This window comes from Squalius cephalus (genome assembly GCF_949319135.1).
Source record: "Squalius cephalus genome assembly, chromosome: 12".
In the NCBI taxonomy this organism is placed as follows: domain Eukaryota; kingdom Metazoa; phylum Chordata; class Actinopteri; order Cypriniformes; family Leuciscidae; genus Squalius; species Squalius cephalus.
In genome coordinates this window covers 19,360,825-19,384,441 of record NC_137133.1, presented here as the reverse complement: position 1 = coordinate 19,384,441, position 23,617 = coordinate 19,360,825, and the positions used below count along the sequence as shown (strand labels likewise).

The window sequence follows — 23,617 nt, the reverse complement described above, 5'->3', positions numbered from 1 at the left end:
GGCCAATCAGATGTGTTTAAGTTAGTCAGTTTTCTTTCACCACGTGCTTTGGAGTTGTGCACACACGCGAATCCTTCATTATTTCCAACAAAGTGTAAATATGATGTAAATAAGAGATTCATTGTGCAGTCACACAGCTTTTTTGATAAGAGCAGGAGAGATCTGCTACTTATTCCATGTAATGTGCATGTGTTTCTTTGTCCATTATTTTATTACAAATATTTCACTTGTTATAAATAATTTTTACTTATAAACATTTAAATGCTACATGCTGTTTAAATGTATTATTTACTATACTTATTATCATCATAAATGATAAACTCATTTAATTTAATTGATATTTTTATTTTCAAATAGTTAAATAATATTAAGTAAAATAGTTCCAACAGTTTTTGCTATGGTACCAAAATTAGAACCAAGAACCGTGAAATTTTAAAGGTATTGGTACAGACTACTGGAATTTTGGTACTGTGGCAACCCTACATTTTACTCTAAGTCATGTTTTTGTTTATGTTGTTGCAAAACACCTTCATAAAAAAACTCTCCAACCAATAAGATATCAACTTTTGAGTTGTGTGTTCCTAACCAATATTCCTGATATACGTTGAGCCTTTGATATTATTGGTAGAATCTCCTGAAGGTCATATTTTACGACAAAAAAAAGAAAAAGAAAAATATAAAGAAAAAGAAGCCTATGTTTTAGGACCAGTTTTTTATTTTATTTTATTTTTTATTGGGGCATTATTTTCATGACAGTTAAGTATGCAAATAAACAATGCAATTGACCTTTCGCCGAGCCCCGCCCCCCTTAGTTACTGTTGCTACGTCCGACAAACAAATGGTCAAACACGACCAGCGCGACAGATTGCCATGACGGAAAGAGGTATACCCGTGCGTGTCAGTGACCATTTTTGGAGCAATACCTCCGCGATATCCTCCAGATTGAGGCAAAAAGGTTTACAGTATGCAGTGGAGGGATATATTATAATATAAAAATACGCAATGAAGGAGACACGACTACTATCTACGTCTCTATCGAGGCTAATGCTTAACGTTACACCACACCTGTGTTCATACACATCATTTGTGATTATGACAAAGAACAAGGAAACAAGTGTTTAAAAGCATTGTAAGACACTTACTGTTGTGTTTTTGTGTGAAAGAAAAAACTGTCTCTGAAAATAAAAGTATATTCTTATACTTAAGAATATAAAAGAAAGAAAAAAAATAAAAATAATTTCTTATGTGTGTTTTTTCGCATAACACGACTAACATTTTAAATGCTGCAAAACACATGGGAGTTATATTGCCGATGCTGTAGTTTATTTGATCAGTCACAGTATATCATTAATTTGACTTTTCAACTACAATTAGGCAGGTGAACTGAAAGCTTTTCAATAGCTATAACTTAGGCCTATATCATTGACAAAAGTATGTGGTGCATTTTATTCCAAAAATGATTTTCTTTCTCAAATTCATGCTTCAAGTTGACAAAGCACAATAAACGAAATCACACAATAACTGTTTAACCAGACATAGCCTTAATTTGCATCTAAATAACTTTCATTGATTGTCTTTCATAATGCACTTACCATAATATTTATTAGGGGGACAACAGATCACAAAAATCGCGGTTGAGACCATAATATTTATTAGTGGGGCAACGGATCATAAAACTCGCGGTTCAGACAATATTATGTTTTTTGAGTTACAGATAGGATCGTTTTTCAGATCAGAAAAACAAAACAAAAAAACCTTTAAGTAGCCATCGATACCACAGCCAGCAGACGTATTTATGCTTCGTAATGTTCGACACATTTAACTGGGATTGGGGCCGTCCACACTGTTTTATCCATTGTAGGCACCGCTCACGTTGTGTTTTCGGCTTTGGGAATGGAAAGAGCATAACTCCTCCAGACAATCTCTCGGGGTATGTAGTGTCCGATTTACAAACGCCATGGGCGCACGCTTCACCATCTTGCTAATTTTTGTCGGACCTGCTCACATAGTAACGGTTGCTATGATGTGTGATTGGACAATGGCCGTTTTGGGGGAGGGGCCGGCGAAAGGTCAATTGCTTTTTCACATTATAATGAGAATTAGATTTTTCTGGATTATAGTAATGAAAATTTCAATGCAGTTTATATTTTTCCCAAATCACAATACAATAATTAGCTCCACCCCCTTTACACACACACACACACACACACACACACACACACACACACACACACACACACACACACACTCTCCTCATTCTTTCTTTCTCTCTCTCTCTCTCTCTCTCTCTCTTTTTCTCTCTCTCTCTCTTTTTCTCTCTCTCACACACACACAGTTGAGTATCTAGAGAAACACACAGCTTGTTCTTAACAGGCTGCAACACACACACACACACACACACTCACTCACTCACTCACTCAAATAGTTTGGAGAAAGCGGTAAAAGAAACTGGCCTTGAGTGGATGTCTCACGGGTGTGTGTGTAATATCAGTGAGGACAGCACTGCCATGCGCCTCATATTGCTATCACACTCTGTTTATTCCCTGGACCTTAAAGGCATTATTTTCATTTTCTCTTATATGACACTGAGGCTGATTGAGAAAAACGGTTTCATTTTCTTCCTCTGTGCCGTTGCTTCCAGTGTCTCTGACAGGAGAGATTGTGGGGAGGAGGAAAACTGCAGCAAGTGGGAGATACAGTGGCCTCCAAATATCTGAGAAAGTTTTAGGATTTTCATTTTAAACAAAGAAAAGTTACTTAAAATGAGTATAAAATGTATTTGTGACACTGATCATGTGAACTCCTTTGGTCGAAAGGATGTTCATGCAGCTCGAGTGCTGCTGTCATTGAAGCAAGAAGGGGACAAGTTTCCGCTCAGATTGTTATGCTAAAAGAAATAATTTGTAAATTATTTTTTTTATTTTTTTTTAATTAGAGAAGAGAATGAAAGACATTTTCCCTTTGGTCTCAGATTTTTAGAGCCGCTGTATTTTCAGGTCTTTTTCTTCAGGCAGAACTTTGAACTTCAAATTGTTAAGAACTTGGCTGTGTCTCAATTTGCATACTAATATTAGGCACTACGCTGTTATTCACTGGTGATGGGAAAGTACATTCTTTTAAAGCTGCAGTCACATTTACCATTGCTTATCAAAATTTCACAGCCGAAAGAAAGCGGAACTGGGCTTGACAAAATACGATGAATGAAATATAGGAGTAGTGACGATATAATGTATAATAAACATCCCAAGCTATTGCCAGCTAGCAAACAAACCAACCATACTGCTGAATCAAGAGGCTTGCTATTGGTCGGCACGGAACTTGATACAAAATTTGTATAGGAAAACATCTTTGCCACTGGAAGTGCATCAGGTGAATTTTTTCATTGCTCTGGTGCTAAATGTTAGCCTGGCTAACGTCTTTCTCATTGAGACGTGGTCTGGGAACCATATGTTCATTTTCTCGTATTTGAGGCGTGGTTTACGAATGCCCAGAGCCGTTTATTGGGCGCTACGAATGTCTATCAAATGCGCCTGTACGTAGCTCATAGCCAATCGTTTCAATTATACCAGATGACGTATGTAGAGCGGCAGAAATTCGACGAAGAAGTAGACGAAATAAACTTGCGTTCTAAACTACTTAGAACACTATCTAAGGCTGCATCGAAAGGTAACTTCGCGTCTGATGCCATGTTGGATCCATAGATATAAACAAACTGCTTCGGTGTGTCGCATTGACGTCGTCATCGTCTTGCTGCTCCCTCCCCGTGATTGGTTCCCTTTTTGAGGGGAAAATCTGGTCCATGGTATCCAGGCTGCCTAGCAGCGTGAATAAAATCGCGCTGCGTGCAAGGCAGCATGGGGAAACCCAGGCTAGCTAAATGTGATAACTGTGATAACTTGGTGTGTAGTCAGATGTCAGTATGTCTATATTAGGATAACTGCAATGTCACAAAATTCTGTACCCAAGACCCATCTAAGTTTATTTGATATAAATTCAGTATTACTTGACTTTTAGGTTTATACATTTAAAAAGAGTGGGAGCACAATAGAACTGTTACAATCTTTGGGGTGTTACAAGGACATAGAGAAAAAAACGCAAAGGATTGTAAAAGTAAGGCTGCGTTATGCAACTGTACACTTGTAGGCATTTGGGGCCAATTGTACCAGCCTAGTTTTGACGTAAAGGGGCATTAAGTTAAAACTTACACACTATTAAATATTTTTGCGTTGCACAATTAAACTTAGTTGAAACGTACAGTGAGGAAAATAAGTATGTGAACACCCTGCTATTTTGCAAGTTCTCCCACTTAGAAATCATGGAGGGGTCTGAAATTGTCATTGTAGGTGCATGTCCACTGTGAGAGACATAATCTAAAAAAAAAAATCCAGAAATCACAATGTATGATTTTTTAACTATTTATTTGTATGATACAGCTGCAAATAAGTATTTGAACACCTGAGAAAATCAATGTTAATATTTGGTACAGTAGCCTTTGTTTGCAATTACAGAGGTCAAACGTTTCCTGTAGTTTTTCACCAGGTTTGCACACACTGCAGGAGGGATTTTGGCCCACTCCTCCACACAGATCTTCTCTAGATCAGTCAGGTTTCTGGGCTGTCGCTGAGAAACACGGAGTTTGAGCTCCCTCCAAAGATTCTCTATTGGGTTTAGGTCTGGAGACTGGCTAGGCCACGCCAGAACCTTGATATGCTTCTTACAGAGCCACTCCTTGGTTATCCTGGCTGTGTGCTTCGGGTCATTGTCATGTTGGAAGACCCAGCCTCGACCCATCTTCAATGCTCTAACTGAGGGAAGGAGGTTGTTCCCCAAAATCTCGCAATACATGGCCCCGGTCATCCTCTCCTTAATACAGTGCAGTCGCCCTGTCCCATGTGCAGAAAAACACCCCCAAAGCATGATGCTACCACCCCCATGCTTCACAGTAGGGATGGTGTTCTTGGGATGGTACTCATCATTCTTCTTCCTCCAAACACGTTTAGTGGAATTATGACCAAAAAGTTCTATTTTGGTCTCATCTGACCACATGACTTTCTCCCATGACTCCTCTGGATCATCCAAATGGTCATTGGCAAACTTAAGACGGGCCTTGACATGTGCTGGTTTAAGCAGGGGAACCTTCCGTGCCATGCATGATTTCAAACCATGACGTCTTAGTGTATTACCAACAGTAACCTTGGAAACGGTGGTCCCAGCTCTTTTCAGGTCATTGACCAGCTCCTCCCGTGTAGTTCTGGGCTGATTTCTCACCTTTCTTAGGATCATTGAGACCCCACGAGGTGAGATCTTGCATGAAGCCCCAGTCCGAGGGAGATTGACAGTCATGTTTAGCTTCTTCCATTTTCTAATGATTGCTCCAACAGTGGACCTTTTTTCACCAAGCTGCTTGGCAATTTCCCCGTAGCAGGGGCGTAGAATTTAGTAGGGACGCTAGGGACGTGTCCCTACCAATATCCAGTGACACTGATATGTCCCTATCAATAATTTCGATCAAAACTTAAATATATATTTATATATATATAACCACTGTTGTCCGGTTGTGTCTTGTGGTTTTCATGTATTAGGCTTATTTTATTTAATCAGGAAACATCTTATTTAGATTAAAATCTCTTACAAGAGCGTTCTGAGAAAAATGATCAGTTTTTACTACTGTATTACAATCGCGGGATAAATGGCGAACAATCGTTAGTTTGACAATCGTTAGAGAGAGAGAGAGAGAGAGAGAGAGAGAGAGAGATTGTGTATAAGTGTGTGTAACACTACATTATAGGGACAAAATGTCACCACAAAGATCTGAAATGCTTGTCCTTGTGGGGATTTATTTATTTATTTATTTTTGGAAAACAGCTGAAAATGTAAAAATGCAGAAGGTTTTCTGTGATAGGCAGGGTTAGTGTAGGGGGATATAATATACCGTTTGTACAGTATAAAATTATTATGTCTGTAAAAAGTCCCCATAAAACATAAAAACACAACATTGCTTGGTCTTGTTGAAATGAGAGGAATGTTTGATGAAGTTGAAACCCTTGTCATCCCAGTCTCATCAGCTGAGGCTGAAAGAAGTTTCAGTGCTCTTAGGACACTGAAAACATGGCTCAAAACAATGGTACAAGTGACACTTAACAGTATTGCTGTGTGTCATGTCCAACAAGACAAACTGGACATTATTGATGTGAAACAAATATGCCAACAGTTAATTTCTGTAAGTTCACTTTTAAATGAAGATTCTGTCATCATTTACTCTCCCTCAAGTTGTTTCAAACCTGTATGCATTTTTTCTTCTTCTACTGAACACAAAAGAAGATATTTTGAAGAATGTCGGTAACCAGTATTGAGGTTTTTTTCTACTATGGAAGTCAATGGGGTCCATCAACTGTCTGGTTACCGACATTCTTCAAAATATCTTATTTTGTGTTCAGAAGAAGAAAGAAATTCATACAGGTTTAAAACAACTTGAGGGAGAGTAAATGATGACAGAATTTTCATTTTTGGGTGAACTGTCCCTTTAATGACAGATGCAGCTCAACTTCAGGGGATGTCCCCATCCCCACCAATTTCAAAATCAAATCTACGCCCTTGCCCCGTAGCCCTTTCCAGCCTTGTGGAGGTGTACAATTTTGTCTCTAGTGTCTTTGGACAGCTCTTTGGTCTTGGCCATGTTAGTAGTTGGATTCTTACTGATTGTATGGGGTGGACAGGTGTCTTTATGCAGCTAACGACCTCAAACAGGTGCATCTAATTTAGGATAATAAATGAAGTGGAGGTGGACATTTTAAAGGCAAACTAACAGGTCTTTGAGGGTCAGAATTCTAGCTGATAGACAGGTGTTCAAATACTTATTTGCAGCTGTATCATCAAATAAATAGTTAAAAAATCATATATTGTGATTTCTGTATTTTTTTTTTTTAGATTATGTCTCTCACAGTGGACATGCACCTACGATGACAATTTCAGACCCCTCCATGATTTCCAAGTGGGAGAACTTGCAAAATAGCAGGGTGTTCAAATACTTATTTTCCTCACTGTATATAAACTATATATTTACGGAAGTCTCAAAAGCATACTTAAAGTTTGCATACATTTTTCAGCGTAACACTTTGTGACACACTAATTCTTATCTCACATACTACTTAGGATGTAGTTTAGGATATTTCGATGTGTATCGATACTGAAATATCTGAAACGGTTCCAATACTCATTTCTTCTGTATCGATACACTGATACCAGCTGCACGTTATCACTCTCTCTTCTCTCCGACAGCGAATTGACACACACACCCGCCTCCTCTCACTCACGCGTCTCATTCGCTCCAGTTGAATAGTGCTTGTATTGCGCATAATTTTAGTCATTCCCGCAGGATTCACGGTCACACAAACAGCTTGCGGGTACAAAATTGACTTTTTTTCCCCAATGCTTATTGCCAAAATTGTCAAAATGCACATTTTGAATGCAAATTGCCGTCTTGCAGAGTATTCAGGTGAATGCAGTCAGTTTTGGAACGTAAATAGTTGAGAGAAAAACGCATGTTTAACAGTATATTGGATCTGTGCATAAGCTCTTAAAGTGACAGTAGCCTAATAAACCTGCTGCTGTCGGTCATGTTAATCAAAGAACAAAAGACCTAGAGAAAATCACTCAAGTCTCTTAACTGAACAACTTTTGTAACTTTAATTGTAAGCATTAATCTGTATTTAATATTTACAATGAAAAATCCAGTGTTATTTTACATTTGATTACTTTAATTTCTGTACTATTTCTTTCCTGAATACCCACCTGAAAAACTTTAAGCCATGTTTATTTAATTTGTGTCTTTATTCTATTGTATTTATTTGTGCTATCGTTTGTGATTTGTTTATTTTCTCTTATTTTATTGTTTCTGTTTACTTGTCTTTTTTTGTAAATGTAGTTCAATGATTCAAATAAAGCCTCCCTGTGCTGTGTGTAAGAAATTACCCAAATTATCAAAAAATTGCGAGATAACAACAAACTTATCTGTATCAGTTTTCCCCCCACGGTATCGAAAATGGTATTGAATATCAATATTTTTCAAGGTATCGTATCGAATTTGAAAATTCCAGTATCGTGACAACAATAATAAAATGTAGTACGTGAATTAGGACACGGCGTGATATTCTGAAAATGATGGTTCATCATCAGTGCCTGAAGACTGTTTAATGTTAGCTTGGGAACAAGCTTTCCTCATCATCCCCGGAGTCCCCATCCTTGGTCTGGTTAAAATCAACCTCTAAATCAAAGCTTTGGCTTTCATTAGAGCTTCTCAGAGTGGTCTCTTCATGACCCCTAACCTGACGTTCTCCTCTGTTTGGCGTATATCGTCAATTAGCACCATGTGCTGGCCATGAAAGGTACATCTAGCTGGCCCAATCTCAGAGCATCTGCTGACCATACCATTAATAAAAAGTCATGTTGATTTCAGGATGAGTTTGTGTTTTAAAGACAACATGAAAACAGCATTCACAATTACTGGTAGACCAGTTTAAAATTTGATTGCCTCAATATTGGCTTACTATGATATTATTCGTTAATTTTGTTGTTCCCTGCCCGTATGGACTTGGTGACAATCAGCAGAAAAACAATTTCGAAAGTAAATACTGTCAATTTAGGTTTCATGGCATCTTTTAAAGAGACATTATGTCCCTCACGCACCGACTAAACATCTAAACTGTGCAGGCATGATGCAATTTCAGACAAGCCATTACAATAGGGCATTAATCACACTGAAGGGATGTTTTTCGTTTTATCTGTAGCTCAAAGAACGATCCGTTAATCATTGTGCTGAAACCGTAGAGGCACAAGGGACTCAAAAAACCATAAAGAGATGGATTTGATTTTTTCATGGACATGTTGAGTTTTACGAGTCTCAGATGCATTTGTCTTCTTACAGCGACGTTTTCATCTAGACACACCCTGTGTAAACACGTCTTGTTCAGCACGGCCCCTCGGTTGAGAGAAAACAGGAAGAAATGAAGAAATAAAATTGAGCTCTGACTCGAATCAGAACATACTGACCTCAAAACTCTTTCCTCAGGCAATTGGAGCTACTCCATTGATGTTTTTATTTTTTTATTTTTTTATATATATATATATTTTTTTTAATCCCATCAAACATCCATAAAAAGCAATAGAGGTGGTTGAAAAAAATCTTCAATTAGCCACAAAAACTACATATAGAAAACATTAATAAACATTGTTTACTCATTATTTTTATTATTATTATTAAAATGGTATTTTATTAAGCAAATACATCATTCTGTATGATATAGACCATAATATGTTAAATGAGGATAGTCAGCATGATATGAATTTTCACCCTGTCTATTTTGTTAGCAAATGGTATAGATCTTACTGTGAACAATTCATTCATGCATTTTTGTTTGTTTGTTTCTCTTTAAATATACATTGTGATGTTTAATCAGAATTCCACAGCTCGAGTTTCCAGTGAAGATAACAGATCTTCGGTGACATATGTCGGACTTCTCCAATTATTTTGTTCTGGTTAAACCCTGCCCCTCCACAATTGTACAGAATGCAGTCTGGTCACGTGTTTTTGATTTGTGATTGAAGAGGGAAAATTTCATAACATTTTGGACCCTTGTTTACACCTCTATTTAGCACTGTCGCATTTAAAACGGATGAAAGTTAAGTGTAATTTTTAAATTGAAATTGAAAGTCCCCCTGTAGTCAATAATTGTATCGCTTAAAACTCATCTTTGATCACCAAAATGACATATTTAAAAGTTTTTTCCTTTCAGGCCTCAAAATAACTTGAATGTAACTCTACACTCTTGCCTCATTTAGTATATGCGGTTCTATGAATATGCAAATGAGCCCCGGCTCCACTCAATCACACCAGCTCAGAGATGCACTCGTTGACGATCACACGTTGATCTGATTGGTTTCAAGGTAGTTTGTGACGTCAGAAACATCAGCGATTTCAAACCGCGTTTTTGAGACTGTCTTTGGTTCACTGCAGTTTTAAGGAGAAAAACCACGTAGTACCACATAGACACATAAACAACATTAAAAGCCTGATTTTCACCACAGGGGGACTTTAACATATATTAATATTTAACTTCAATAAATAAAGGAGTGCATTTAATGGACACATTTATTTTTGCGGTGGTATTGAAATCATTATAGCATGTGTAGTAAAATTCCCCAGTATTTGTATTGACAACCCTACACAGAATGGTGAAAGTGAATTTTGAGTATTTGAGAGGAAAAGCGTGTCACTCGGGAGGTATCACATTGTTCTGCTGTGAATATTGGAGGTCTCTCTGTCTGTTATCGCAGTGGAGCAGCTGTTACGGCTCTGAATCAGCACATGCCTGAGCGCTGATGTAATGGCCCAACTGTAAACAGCCGTCTGTGTGTGTGGCCTGGCCATGACCCAGAGTCAATACACACACACACACACACACACACATACATCTCCGTCTGGCTCGGGAATGCCCCCCTTCTTTTTTCCTTTTTTTTGCCCAGTGTTTTTTCCCACAGTTGAATGAAGTGAGCGGAAGGGAGTTCTGGGTGATGTTTGTATACATGAGTGAATTGCAGGCAGGGCAACCTTAGTTGCCACACTTTCAAAATTCTTTCTGGTTTTCCTTTTCTGAAGTGTATTTGCTTTGGAAAGTCAAGTATCCACTTACAGAAAAGATCCTGTAATTAATTTTATTTTGGCTTGAGACCCACAGTGTTATTGGTATATTGCTGCAAAAAAAAGGATGGTTCAGACCTGTATGATTTGTTTTCTTCTTCTGTGGAACACAAAATGAGATTTACATTTTTTCTTTTTATGTTGTTGTGACATTTAGTTGTGAATTCTGCAGTTGAAATTGACTAACACATGCCCTATCCAAAATGGCACCCAAAACACTTGTGGTCTTCCTACGAGTCCGCAATTTCATGATATAATGAGTCTGCTGCGAATCTCACACCATTAAGCACTTACATAATGAATCTCTTATTTACATCGTTTTTACACTTAGTTGGTTATAACTAAGTGATTTGTAAGTGTGGAGAACACTCTGAACACACTCTGATTCTGTCTACCTAAAACATGTGATAGGCTACAGTGCTCAATGTTGCAAAAAGCACATTGTAAATAGAAACCTTTGACGCTCTTCACAGATCTCTCACACAAATACACATGGAAGCGTTTGAAAGTAACTGCCTATCAGCGGGTACCGGATGGACCCGATAGTGTGAAGATTTGATGTGATACAGTAATACAATATAAAACTATATATAAAAAAAATGTGTAATTAATTAGTAATTTTTTGTAATCGATTGACATTATAACAAATATTAATATATATGGATTTGTGAAAATATACATTACCGATTTAGTTTTAAGAAAACTTATACTTTTATTTGGCAAGTATGTATTAAATTGATCAAAAGTGACGCTTTACATTTACATTTGTAATATTTTTTTTAAACATTATATTTATCAAAGAAACCTGAAAAAAAAAAAAGTAGCACGGTTTCCACAATGTATTTATAATATACGCTATACTTTGATAATGATGATTCTTAAACACCAAATCAGCAATTAGAATTTCTAATGGATCATGTGACACTGAAGACTGGAGTAATGGCTGCTGACAATGTTCAAATTTCCTTGTATAGAAAACAGTAATTCACAAAATAACTTTTGTATATAACAAACGGCAACAAATACCAACAAACAAGTCGGCCGTTGAAAATAACTGTCATGTGGAAAGTGCCCCAACAGACACTGACAAACTCTGATTGAACATGTTCAGTCGGGTGAAAACAAACCCCGACCAACACCAACAGGGTAACACACTGATCTGACAAAACCCAACAAACGTGTCTGTGCGGTGTGAATTGGCCTTAAGAGGCTTCATTCAAAAACGTTAAACAAAAACGTACTTACCCCACAGATTAGATTAATTATTTAACAATTAAAACATAATACAAATGTAAATATGATTATAAATGTATAAAGATTGTGCCATCTTTCTTGCAGTTCGGTAGAATCACGCCTCGCAGAACTATTATCCAGTTCTTTTATCTGGACATTCAGCCAAACATAAATAGGCCTGCAAATAGTTTTTGGGTGAACTATTCCTTAAATGTAATTTTTTTTCATCCCCTTATGCAGATTGCATAATTTATGGTTGATATCAGTGCAGTCTGCATTTTAGCCGTCAGACATGCCTCAGCATTTCTGCATGAACAGCTGTTCTGCTCGTGTGAATCAGAGTCTGTGGATGAAGCACAATTATGGGATGGTGTCATCATCACGCTGTCTTCAATTGTCTAATTACCTTATTCCATGTGAATAAAGGCCTGTTAGTGCATAGAACCACAACACAGACTCTCTGGGCTGTTTGAGCCCTTCAATGGCTGCATGTTTCTTCTTTATCAGTCTTTCCCTCTTTCTCTGTTTCTCTGTTTTTCTCTATAGGACACTCTGCAGGAGGGATATGGTAACAGGGTCCAGTCTGGGAAACCAAACCACGATGACATGGGCCTTACACAGCAGGACCGCCCGTCCAGCCTGCCGGTGAGACATTACAGTCCAAAATTAGTCAGAGATTTTAGCGACTGTCTGCCCTAGGTGTTGGATAATGCCTTACTTTTCTAGAAATGCTGTTATGAGTTCCCTATAGATGATGCTCAAGTGAATATAGTAGTTGAAGAGATATCTTCTGGCCTTCTCAAAGCTTCTCAAAGTTTTTTTCCATCGCTCTGGTTGTTTATCGGAATTGGAAACACTTTTCCAGAACCCTCTCTTGCTGTTTCTCTTGCATTGTTTCACTCAAATGATCTGCACCACTTATTCTCAACTGGTGGGTCTTGACCAAAAATTGGTTGCAGGTCTTTTCTGATGGAGTCCCGGACAGTGGGGGAAAAAATGCTAAATGCAAATGATATAATGAAACTTACCATATAAAAAATAACTGGGCTTATCATATTTTAAAAGGGGAGAGAAAACGCTTTCAATACCTTTTTTGTTGTTGATGGCCGCATCTCCAACCAAATTCACTGGATTATAAATAGCCATTACCAGATGGTTATTAAAATTTTTAAAAAAGGTTTTTGTTTTTTATAATTTTTATAATTTTAATTTTATAACATTTTTATAATTTTTTCTTTAGATTCATAAAATGTATATTTGACTTTATTTTGTAAAAACCTTTTACCTCCTATTAAAGAAACAGTTCACCCAAAAAGAAAGTTAATTATTCACCCTCATGTCATTCTAAACCTGAATGACTTTCTTTTTTCTTTGGAACATTAAATAAAGAGCTGTTAAAGTCATCATGGAATCAAAATTGACACTATTTACTTCGTTAGCGCACATTACTAGTCAAGTCAAGTCACCTTTTATTTATATAGCGCTTTTTACAATACAGATTGTTTCAAATCAGCTTTACAGTAATAGCAGAAAAATAATCCAACTATAAAATAGTGCAAAAATACTAGTCCAGCTTAAGTGAGTTCAGTGATGGTTCATTTTTGTTGTAAAAAAGTTGTTAATTTATCTATATAGCCGCTCTGGAGAAAACAGTGATGTCATCGTCCAGCTCAGTTCAGTTGTCATATATTGGTGTCAATGCAGCAGATCAATAATATTGTCGAATATTAAGTGTCCCCAACTAAGCAAGCCAAAAGCCAAAGGCGACTGATCTTGTGGTGAACAATTAACCCATGCAAGTTAATACACAGAAACATTTTTTTGCTGTAGTGATCTTTAATCAAAGTCAGAAAATTTGCTTCCGCTCTGGAATGACGTTCCTTCTCTGATGACGTCAGTTTGATGACTTGGTTTGAATATCCTTAACCGCTTCCCTCCATCAGTCAGTCTGCTACATAGACTGTAAAAAAAGATGGACGACGCCCCTTCACTCTCTTCCATTGGTGAAAAGTGAAGCCGCCAAAGTCCTTATATGGCGCTGACATCTTGCCCAGATTTGGGACCTGCTTCTGCGCAGTAGTGAACGTGAAGTGGAGCCGCGATATCAAGTTCCCGCCCTCACTCCCGCAGAAACGGTTAGTACAAAGTTTACTGTGTGAAATAAACAGTTATGGACATGTAGAAATTAAAGTTGAAGCTCCAATCTCCTCCCAAAAAAAAAAAAAAAGTCTGTCGGTGCCTCAGTGACTACTTCGTTTAGAGAAGCTGTCAATCACAGCTGTCAATCATGATGTCACATTCCCGTTTTTATAGCATCAAATAACGAACTAACATCAAACCTATTTAAAAAAACTAACACTTAAACTTAAATCAGCATGATAAAAACAACCTAAAATGACAGAAAACATCTTTGGAAAAAATTTATTTGAAGTGTAATTTGATTATTTAGTTTCCATCGCCTCCATTAGACTTCATGGTGAGGTTGGGGTTTACGACCTGTACTAGGACCAACCACCTGGGGGGCGATCTTTTTTCCACCTTTGGCTTCAATTCTCAGCACTTATTCTGGCACGCTTGGTCTGCTACGACTCGAGCGAGGGATGGCGGTGCGCTAAAATAAAACCCTGCCCTCGATTTAAAATTCCGTTTCACTTGGAAATACGGCACAACACTGACGTAAAGTCGGTTGCAACTTCCGGTTCACAGGGACTTTAATGTTCACGTTGCTCTTTTCCATACAGTTTAGGTTACAAAATACATGGGAACCAGTGAAATGATATGGAACTTCACTCGCAAAGTAGGAACCATTTGCTTTTTTGCTCCATGGAAGAGTGAGGTCATATGGGTTTGGAGGAACATGAGGGTGACTAATTTAAATTTGGTAAACTACTCCTTAAAGTTGCGATATTGTCCTTCCCTCAGTGATCCGTGAAGATATTCACAAGGCTCTAATGATTTATGAGGAAAAGAATTCCAGTTACCATCCATTTCCTAAAAATAGTCACCCAGCCCTGCTGCCCCCATAAAAAGCTCATAGTGTTTCTAGAAGACGCTGCATGGGTATTTAAACGAGTGGAGCTGCAGCCTCTGGTGCTGTCATGATAGGTTTCCCGCAGGGGTTTGATGACTGAGGTAATGTTGTTTAAAAGCCCCAGGCGGCTGCTGGTTTCATGCCGGCAGACCTATTTTTAGATGTGTCTGACACAATGGCCCAGTGAACTCCCAGCCAAGGACAAAGAGAATAACAGCGCAATGAACGGCCAGTCTCCACCGTGTGTGTGTTTGAATAATTATCTCAAAGTGTCTCTCGCACAGTAAAGGTCTACACCAGATCAGCGGAAGAAAAGTACAAAGGAGCACAGATCAGTGTAGCCTGAACTACACAGAAAAATGTCAGAAAACATGGGTTGAAAATTAGTTCCCAAGACTTGAAGAGAACCTATGGATCAGGCTGTGCTCGTATTCTTCACAACCTCAATAAAAAAAAAGAAGAAAAAAAAAAAGAAGTGCCTTACAATGGTGCAAGTTTGGACTGGAACTTTGGTTAACAATTGGAAGACAGTGAACTACTAAACTCGACATATTGACTGTAAATATGAACTGATGTTTCACAGAATTGTTCCTATGATGAAATTTATGTAAAATAGAAAATCAATGAAGAATGTTTGGTGCTCCACATATCAAACGGTTGAGGAAACTTGCCCTTTGGTCTTCTCCACCGGGTCGTGATCCTAATTGCGGAATCCCCATGAAATCTGACGTGATTTTTAAACACATTTTGCTCATTGTCTTTTTTTATGAAAGCATAATGTAATCCACCTTGCTGGCATCAAAACGGCGTGAGCTTTGCACAGTGTTAATCCGCTGACATGCTTCCTGACTGCAGAAAGTCCTTGAAAATTATTTGTGCAACATGTTTGAAGTAAGGTATGATGCTGTAAGCTGACATGGCCTCAAACGTGGCTACATTTACCCTTGGAGATCTGGAGCTCCTGACATCTCATATAAAGAACCCTCTGAAATGGGATACAGCCTTGAAAATGTGTGTGCTACATCCATAACACTAAAAACATCTCACATGTACTGTGTAGGTTGTTCAGTATGTATCTTTACTCTTTCCCCACCAGCGTGTTGTTTTTGTTGTTTTTTTGACAGCCACCATTTTTGATCATTTTCACAAAAGTTTAATGGCCCCCAGAATATTTTGTTGTATGAATATCTAAACATGCAATATATCTAAACAAAGAACATAGACTGCTTTTAAACAGACAAAAAAAAAAATCTAATTCCAGCTTAGTTTACTGGGTCGATTTCAATCAGTAACATTTCAATCAGTAACATTAGGCAGTTTTGATTTATATGCTGTTTAATGCTGATGATCGTGTTATTTTACATATTCATCTGATTAACATATGACATCACTTGTTTCTGCTTCTTCTTTGCCTGTTTTTTGATCCGGAGATTCTGTACTCTTTCAGAAGATATTTTGTTCTTAAGTCAGTGTATTTGAACAAACTGGTTGAGTGAATGATTCAAATGACTCACTTAAGTAACACTGTTGACTGCACTAACCCACAGACGGTGAGCCTGTCTAGAATGGCGCAAACACAGACAAGTAGAGTGATACAAACAATGAAAAGACTGTTGTAATATAAATAGCCTACATTTGAATAGACTTGACTGTTATTTAGGAGTAACAAATTATCTTTGATGTTCAGTGATGCTAAATAATAAAAAAAAGAAAGAAAATTATTTCTCCAAACAGTACATTAAATAAGTTACTTACTGTTGATTGTAGCTATTTTTTATGAATACCAGTAAAAATAATCTTTAGTTTGAAGGAAATAAACCCTGTATGTCCACTGACTTTTGAACGGATTGCCATGTACACACAACCCTTTCTGTTAGTATGATGAAGTGTGTCAGCTGCCAAGATGTGTCTATGAGAAAAGGATTTCACATTTGTAAGAGCTCATCACAGCTGGCTTATCTTTTGTGTTGGAGAGAGAGGGAGGTTATAAGAACAACCTCAGTGCTGTTTATCTGTGTATCAAAGCTTCTGTCACCTGCAGTTTGCTCAACGCTCACCTCTGTGAAGGGTAAAACGCTGTTTTTTTGGCAGCCCTTGTGTTGCTGTAATCGTAAATGGCTTTGTCTCAGCAGCGGAGCTGGGTACACACACTCACACACATTTTATTCATGTCTCCCCCTGTGTCATCTTTCTAGACAAATATTGCTTTGGTGTTCTGCTTTATTTTTTAAACCTCTTGTACGTGCCTAGGGTATTATGGGCTGGCGGGAATCTCGACAGTTTATCCCTTTTTTACCTGATGATTTCAAAGTCTCTCTTTGCCTGCGTTCTGATCTTCAATGCATTGCAGTTGGGGAAAAACATTAAGAGGTAAAGTGCGTATGAGCGAGAGCGAGATTGATGGCCTGGGTTTCTCTCGTGGTGGGTTTTGCACGCTCTGCTTCGAGCCGTGGGCTTTTTCATCATCTTCCATTAAAGAGAATTTAAAATGCGCTTCCTGGCCTCTATTTATTTAATCAAGCACTTCCTTTAAAAGACGAATCAAATAAACATGTGCTGGACCTTGCAGACGTAATTAGACCCCTTTTGGTCTTTCCTAGTCAATTCTTCCTTCTTTTTGCCTTTTCTGTTAAAGATGCTCTTCTCTAGCTAGTAGAACCATGGGATCACAGGTTTGTCCCTCTATTTACCTTGACAGTGAAGGTGGCCGAGGACTTGTGTGGCTTTTGAATTACGAATTGTAAATTTATGAGATGGTTATTCACCCTGATGAAGTGACCAGGTGACTGAGGTTGACCTAGATTTTATATTTTAATATTTTATATTAATTTGTACTGATGCTTAGGGATGTCACGGTGAGGAAATTTTCACACTGATATATAAACTTGCAACAACATCGGTATTACAGATAACAGTGGGGATGCTTATAAATGGGCGCTCGCTTTTCACTTCCACATTTGATTTTGCAATGGCACTCTGTTTATGGGCCTATAACTTGCGGACATCAGGGAGCCGCTATCTATGTGTGGGGTATTGAAATCGCTTTTAAATTCGAGTTTGCAATCACAAGTGCTAGGCCTATGTGTATAGGGAGCAGTGGTAGTGACTGTACATTTTACAAGATTACATATTTGTCAATGATGCTCAGGATCTGTTATACACCAAATCCTCCGCCAATATCCTTGTCAGTCATCTCATTTCTCCTATACTTGTCACTTAATAAGTGAAATCTCTGCTGCGACTCTGCAGCTCGTGCTGTGTGGAGCAGAGCAGATGCTTTCTGTTTTTAATTGTAGTGTCTGTTGTCCAACTGAACAAAATTATTTTTATATCTCTATAAAAAAGCAAAACAACAGTGCCGTGGTGGGCAAGTAATGTAATCGGTGTACGGCTGAACGTAATAAATCTAGTAAAACTACTAGTATCATCTTGCCAAACTCAGGTAGCAACAGGAAAGCCCTCTTATGCATACGGTGTGCCCTTTTGGAGTCGTTTCACCATGGTAACATTAACAATCACTAACCATTTGGATTTGTAGTAAATACATTTTGCTTCCTCTGTGGTAGTCAGATTTATTCAAAATCTTAGCCTGCCTCATATCACAAGGAACAGTGGGTGGGAATTTTAATGATTGTGTTTCTTTTTGTTGTGGATTCAGTTGTTCAGCTAATGGTTTTTATCTTGTTTCCTTGCTGTTGAACTACACGACTAATACATTCCACTACCAGCTGTAGTGCTGTAAATGCCCAGGATTGTTAGAAAGAGCGTTTATTTAAGGATACTTGTTGGTGTCATAAAATATTTGAGGGCTTCCCATTTATATCTCATTCTCAAGGAATGGATCCAGTGGAGGGTTTGCATAGTAAACTCACCTGGTGCTCCTTATGGCCCTTTTTCTCATGGTACTAACATCTGTCTTGGGTGGTCTAATCACTTAATTAGTGTGCAGTTGTTGAAAATCAATCAATACCAAAGTGTCAAAATCACAGATTCTAGATAAGTCCCAATTCCAGGATGAAATAAGATGGAAAGATCTGATTCAAGGACTCAGGCACTCGGTGTGTGTTCTCATCCTCGGTGTGTGTCTTTTCCTTTATTGACCTCTTCTGTGTCCTGAGCTTTTTTGAGACCAGAGATATGCCTCTGAATTGCACACAGTCTAGCCAACAAATGTTTATATAAGTGTCGGAGTGGAGAATTTGAAGCGGTTAATGAGAAAAAGCTGGGAAGACAGATGAGAGAAGCTGAATATTAAGAACCATAAATAAGGGGAAGGCAGAGCACGACTGAATCTGGGTTGGAAGGAAAAAAAGGAAAAGGTTTGTTCCTTGTGATGGGAAAAAAAAACTAATGAGCTGCCTTCTATGGCAGCATCCGAATTAAAATGTAACCTCATAAGTGACCATTTTGATATAGACAGCAATTTGTAAATTGTGCTTCACCATCTTGAGTAGATTTTTTTCACTGAGTTTGACGCAGTGCATTGTTTGATTGCCGTCTCCAAACAGCAAACGAGACATGCTGTCTTACAATTTGTCCAAAAGAAGGTATCTACTTTTTGGAAGAGCCTTTTTATTGGGGGCATGACTGATGCCTTAAAATTCTGCCTACGTAGGCAACTCACAAGGTTTTGGGATTCACAAAGGCTTTTGCTGTATCACTTTGGTGCTTCACTGATCTCTGCTTGGTTTGATCATTTCCACATCTAAAGAGCAGCTCTCTTTCTGTCCTCTCTTGCTTTACCCTTTCTCATTTAAGTCCTGCTGTCTACCCTTCATTCGTTTTTGCCTGTCCTCTTGTCACAGACCGGCTGGAAGGGGAGGATTGTGTCTTTCCCGCAATAACACAGCTGCAGTGAGACACACACGGCCGACTCACTCTCACCGCCGTTCTGCAGCGCTCTAATTTACTGAGAGCTTGAAAGAATTGTTGTTTATCCCCGAGCCCTGCAGGCTGATCTGTATCCTGTCAATGCGGCCCCTCTCCCCCTCCATTACGACGTTCCTCCTTCACTCCTTTCTCTCTTCCCGTGCTCCTTTGATTCCACTCCCTCTCTCCGTGCTCCACAACTTGTTCTCCATAATTAGAACGAGCACGTAGGGGATGGAAAATGAGGGAGGGGAGAGAGGCGCCAGGGCCGTGCTGATGAGGCAGACGAACAATCCGTCTGATTGGCTGAGCCGTTGGCAGGGGACGTAAGGGGGGGATGGGAATCTGCACCGCGATTGGCTGAAGTTGCTCTTCGGGGAGGAAGTAAAGCATAGATTGAGGCCTAACTCAGCTGTGTGTGTGCGTCTCGCACTCATTTTCTCTCTGAAGCCTCTACAGGGATCCAGGCTGCTCTCATCAACAGCTCATCAAATCAAGCACAGCCTTGCCGTTGTCTACTGTGTCTCACTCGCTCTGCAGGCGCATACATTAGTCACTGCTTCCGTGAGAGATGAAAGACGAAGCCCTTTTATGTTTTGTCGAAATCTTTTATCTGTCCTTCCATTCTCCTTCTTTGGAGATGTGCAAAACGACATAGTTTCAAATTCAACTAGTCAGTGCATTGTCTGAACGGCTAGTCAACCCATTTGTCTTAAATAATTCTCCATCAGTGATAGAAGGCTGGTTTCAACCCCAGTCGTACACTTTTATTCTGAGGCTTTTATGTAAGTCCTGCTTTGCGTACAAAGCTAGCTAGGTGGAGCACAATGAAATTAAACAATGTGGAAGTTGGACTATTTTTAACTGGTCAAAAAACAACATGAGATATTATCGCTGAATATTAAAGTGTATGGCTGCAGCGGCCACGCCCTACTGCCTAAATATCAGCTAAATTAAAAATATATGCAAAACAAAAACTAGTGAATCTCACTAATCAATTATTAGTTGACCCATCCCTACTTTCCACATAAATGACGAGCTGTCCCATTACAGCTTGTCAATAAGAAAAGATAATCTGAAAGCTGTTTCGTGCCTTCAGGCACTCTCATTGCCCATATTAACAATGCTAATTGGTTCAGTGGATCCAATTCTTTTTTTAATTTGAGTTTCAAACAGTCTTGTTTTGTTAATTGATGATAAGGGAATTGTGGTCCACTGTAGATGGATGACTCTCTGTCAACGAGAACACCACTGAAGCTAAAATGCCAATGGAAACATGCCCCAGCTGTGACCTTCTTCAGACTGTCTGGGGAGATATAAAACCAACAGGCAATCGTTCCTTGTACGGTTGCTTGAACCCCAAACCCTAGTCGCTTTCTCAAGCCAAGATCTTGACAAGAAGTCGTTCAGCCAGCGAGACGTTGGAGCTTTGTCTTGCTGTAGCTTTACTCTGCGGACCTCTTGACTTTTGACAGGAAATTAAAGATTAATGTCTTCTTTTAACAAAGATCGGATTTGAGGGCCACAGAGGGAAAGCTCTCGAATGTTAGTGTGCACACAAAAGCCCCCTTTCGTTGTAGTATCGAGTCTCAGAGCAGCCGAGCTGGAGTGCGCCATGCAGTTGAGGTGAAGTGTGCTCGCCTCCTTCATCTCTGTATTCTTTCATCCGTTTATTTCTGTGTTGCTCTGGGGCAGAATAAAATGTACCCTCTCAGGATTATGCATGTGCTTCAGATGACTATGATACAGTACTGTCGCTAAAATTCTCAGAGGCCAAAATTGGTTTGAGTCGGCCCCGTCTCCCCTGAGCCCGATGAGTGGGGTATATTTTAGAGCAGTGGTTTCCAAACCCGTTCCTGAAGCGCCCCCAACAGTGCACATTTTGTATGCCTTACTTAATCAAACACTCCTTATTCGGGTCATCAGCTTGTTAGTAGACTCCAAAATCTGAAATGGGTGTGTCCGATAAAGGAGACACTGTTGGAGGGGGTTTGGGAACCACTGCCTTAGAGCACCTTAGTGGGCTCCTCTCATCACAGGGCCTGGATATAACAAAGTATAAAGTAAAAACATATTTAAAATGTGTACAAATCATGAGTCATGACTAAACTAACCATGTAATTTAAATGTCAGATTATCTAATGTTTTAAGATACTTTTAAGTTGACCTTGACATACAATCATAAGGGTCTTCACAGTGTACATTACTTTATGGCAGACTACTTTTTTCCCTTTTAAGAACTGCACTCTGTTGGTGTGTTCAAGTCATCTCGCACATGAACGACACCACAATGTCGTAAATACAAGTGGGAAGCTCGGATTTTCTTTAAGCCTCGATCTTTATGAGTTGGGTGCGTGTCACTGAGAAACATGGCGGAATACCACAAAACTTAAAGGTATTTAGCAGTGATATTGCAGACTTTTCTATTTACAGTGAAGTAACCTAATTGCCTGCACAGAATATGATGGCATTATTATACAATGTAATATGTAACGATAACGTTTGCACGTGGCTTCATAAATTAATTAAAAACATTTAAAAAAAACAAAGCACACCTGATGCACATTTCTTTGTTCTTCATTTTCTAGAACTAGAGTTTAAGAAACTTGCTCTATTTTTGTGTAATTAATTAAGAGAAATTACACCGCCATCTTACTCCGACGAAAGTGACTTGAACGCACATGCCGTCATAAACACAACTTCCCACCTCGTAAGTACGAACTACCCAGGAGGACTTGAACGCACCATTTTAATTAGGCTTCCCCCCCCATTATGATATTAGCATAGTAAACACCAGTCTCAAAAAAAGGGAAAGTTTTTAAAATTTTATTTCTGAAATCAAAAACATGTTACATACATGTGTTAGTATGAGTTGCAGTTTTTTTCAGAGTAAATGAGTAGATCCAGACAAAAAAAGGAGCATCATCATTAAGCCACTTATCGAACACAGGTCCTCATCAAAACCCTTAGTGTGAAAGCTACACAAGTGAGCAGATGCGCACTTCACCAAATGAAGATCGTTTATTTGTCAAATCCACATCAGAGACCAAAGAAACACAACCTTTGCTTCATTTGTAAATCCCCTCAGTGATAAAAGTTAATGCTCATTTAATACATTTTCTTATTGTATCTGAGGAACCTGCTGTAACTGATATTTTTATCCAGGATTAAGCAAGAATCGAACTCCCCTTTCTGGGAAGCTTACAGAAGTCAGTGTGATGTAATTTACATCATCAGCACAGTCCGCTGATGTCCATTCACACTGTCCCGCTTTTGTGTCTGTGCATGTGCAAAAAAAAAGGGTCCAGTGTCGTCCATCCACGCTCATGATCTACACAGTATTTGTAAGTTTTGCATGCTCACCCATGCGCAAGAAATGAAGCGAAACACAGAGAATGAAGTATACACTGGCTTTTTAGAGCTCTTGAAACCTAGAATATGGTTGCTATGGTTATACAAGTCAAAACATATTTTGAAGACAGATGGTGCTTCCACCTTTGATTCAGTTGAAGAATGGAGCATGTGCACTCCAGGATGTAGCTCATCAGTAGTGACTCCCATCACTAGACTCCCGGCAATTGTTACCAGACAGCAGACGACGCCCCCAGCCGGCATGATGCCATCTCCAACTGTGGAGGGTGGGTGTGATCAGAGTTAAAAAAAAATATATATATAATAATTTAAATCAAATAAATGCAGCTTATCCATAAAAAAAACTCAATTCTTAACTCAGCAGACACCTTGGACAATTGCCAATAGCCCTTTCACACATACAGTTTTTACTGGTA

General features: G+C 38.7%; 1 protein-coding gene across 8 annotated transcripts in view; it reads left to right on the top strand.

The window, feature by feature from the left end:
- The window catches only part of arid1b (AT-rich interactive domain 1B), a 101,526-nt gene that overhangs the window by 24,617 nt on the left and 53,292 nt on the right, over window positions 1–23,617 (top strand). For all 8 annotated transcript variants that reach the window (XM_079887821.1, XM_079887819.1, XM_079887816.1 and 5 more), the window contains exon 4: window positions 12,476–12,574. In XM_079887821.1, coding sequence (XP_079743947.1) covers window positions 12,476–12,574 — 99 coding nt within the window. The remainder of the gene's footprint in view (window positions 1–12,475; window positions 12,575–23,617) is intronic.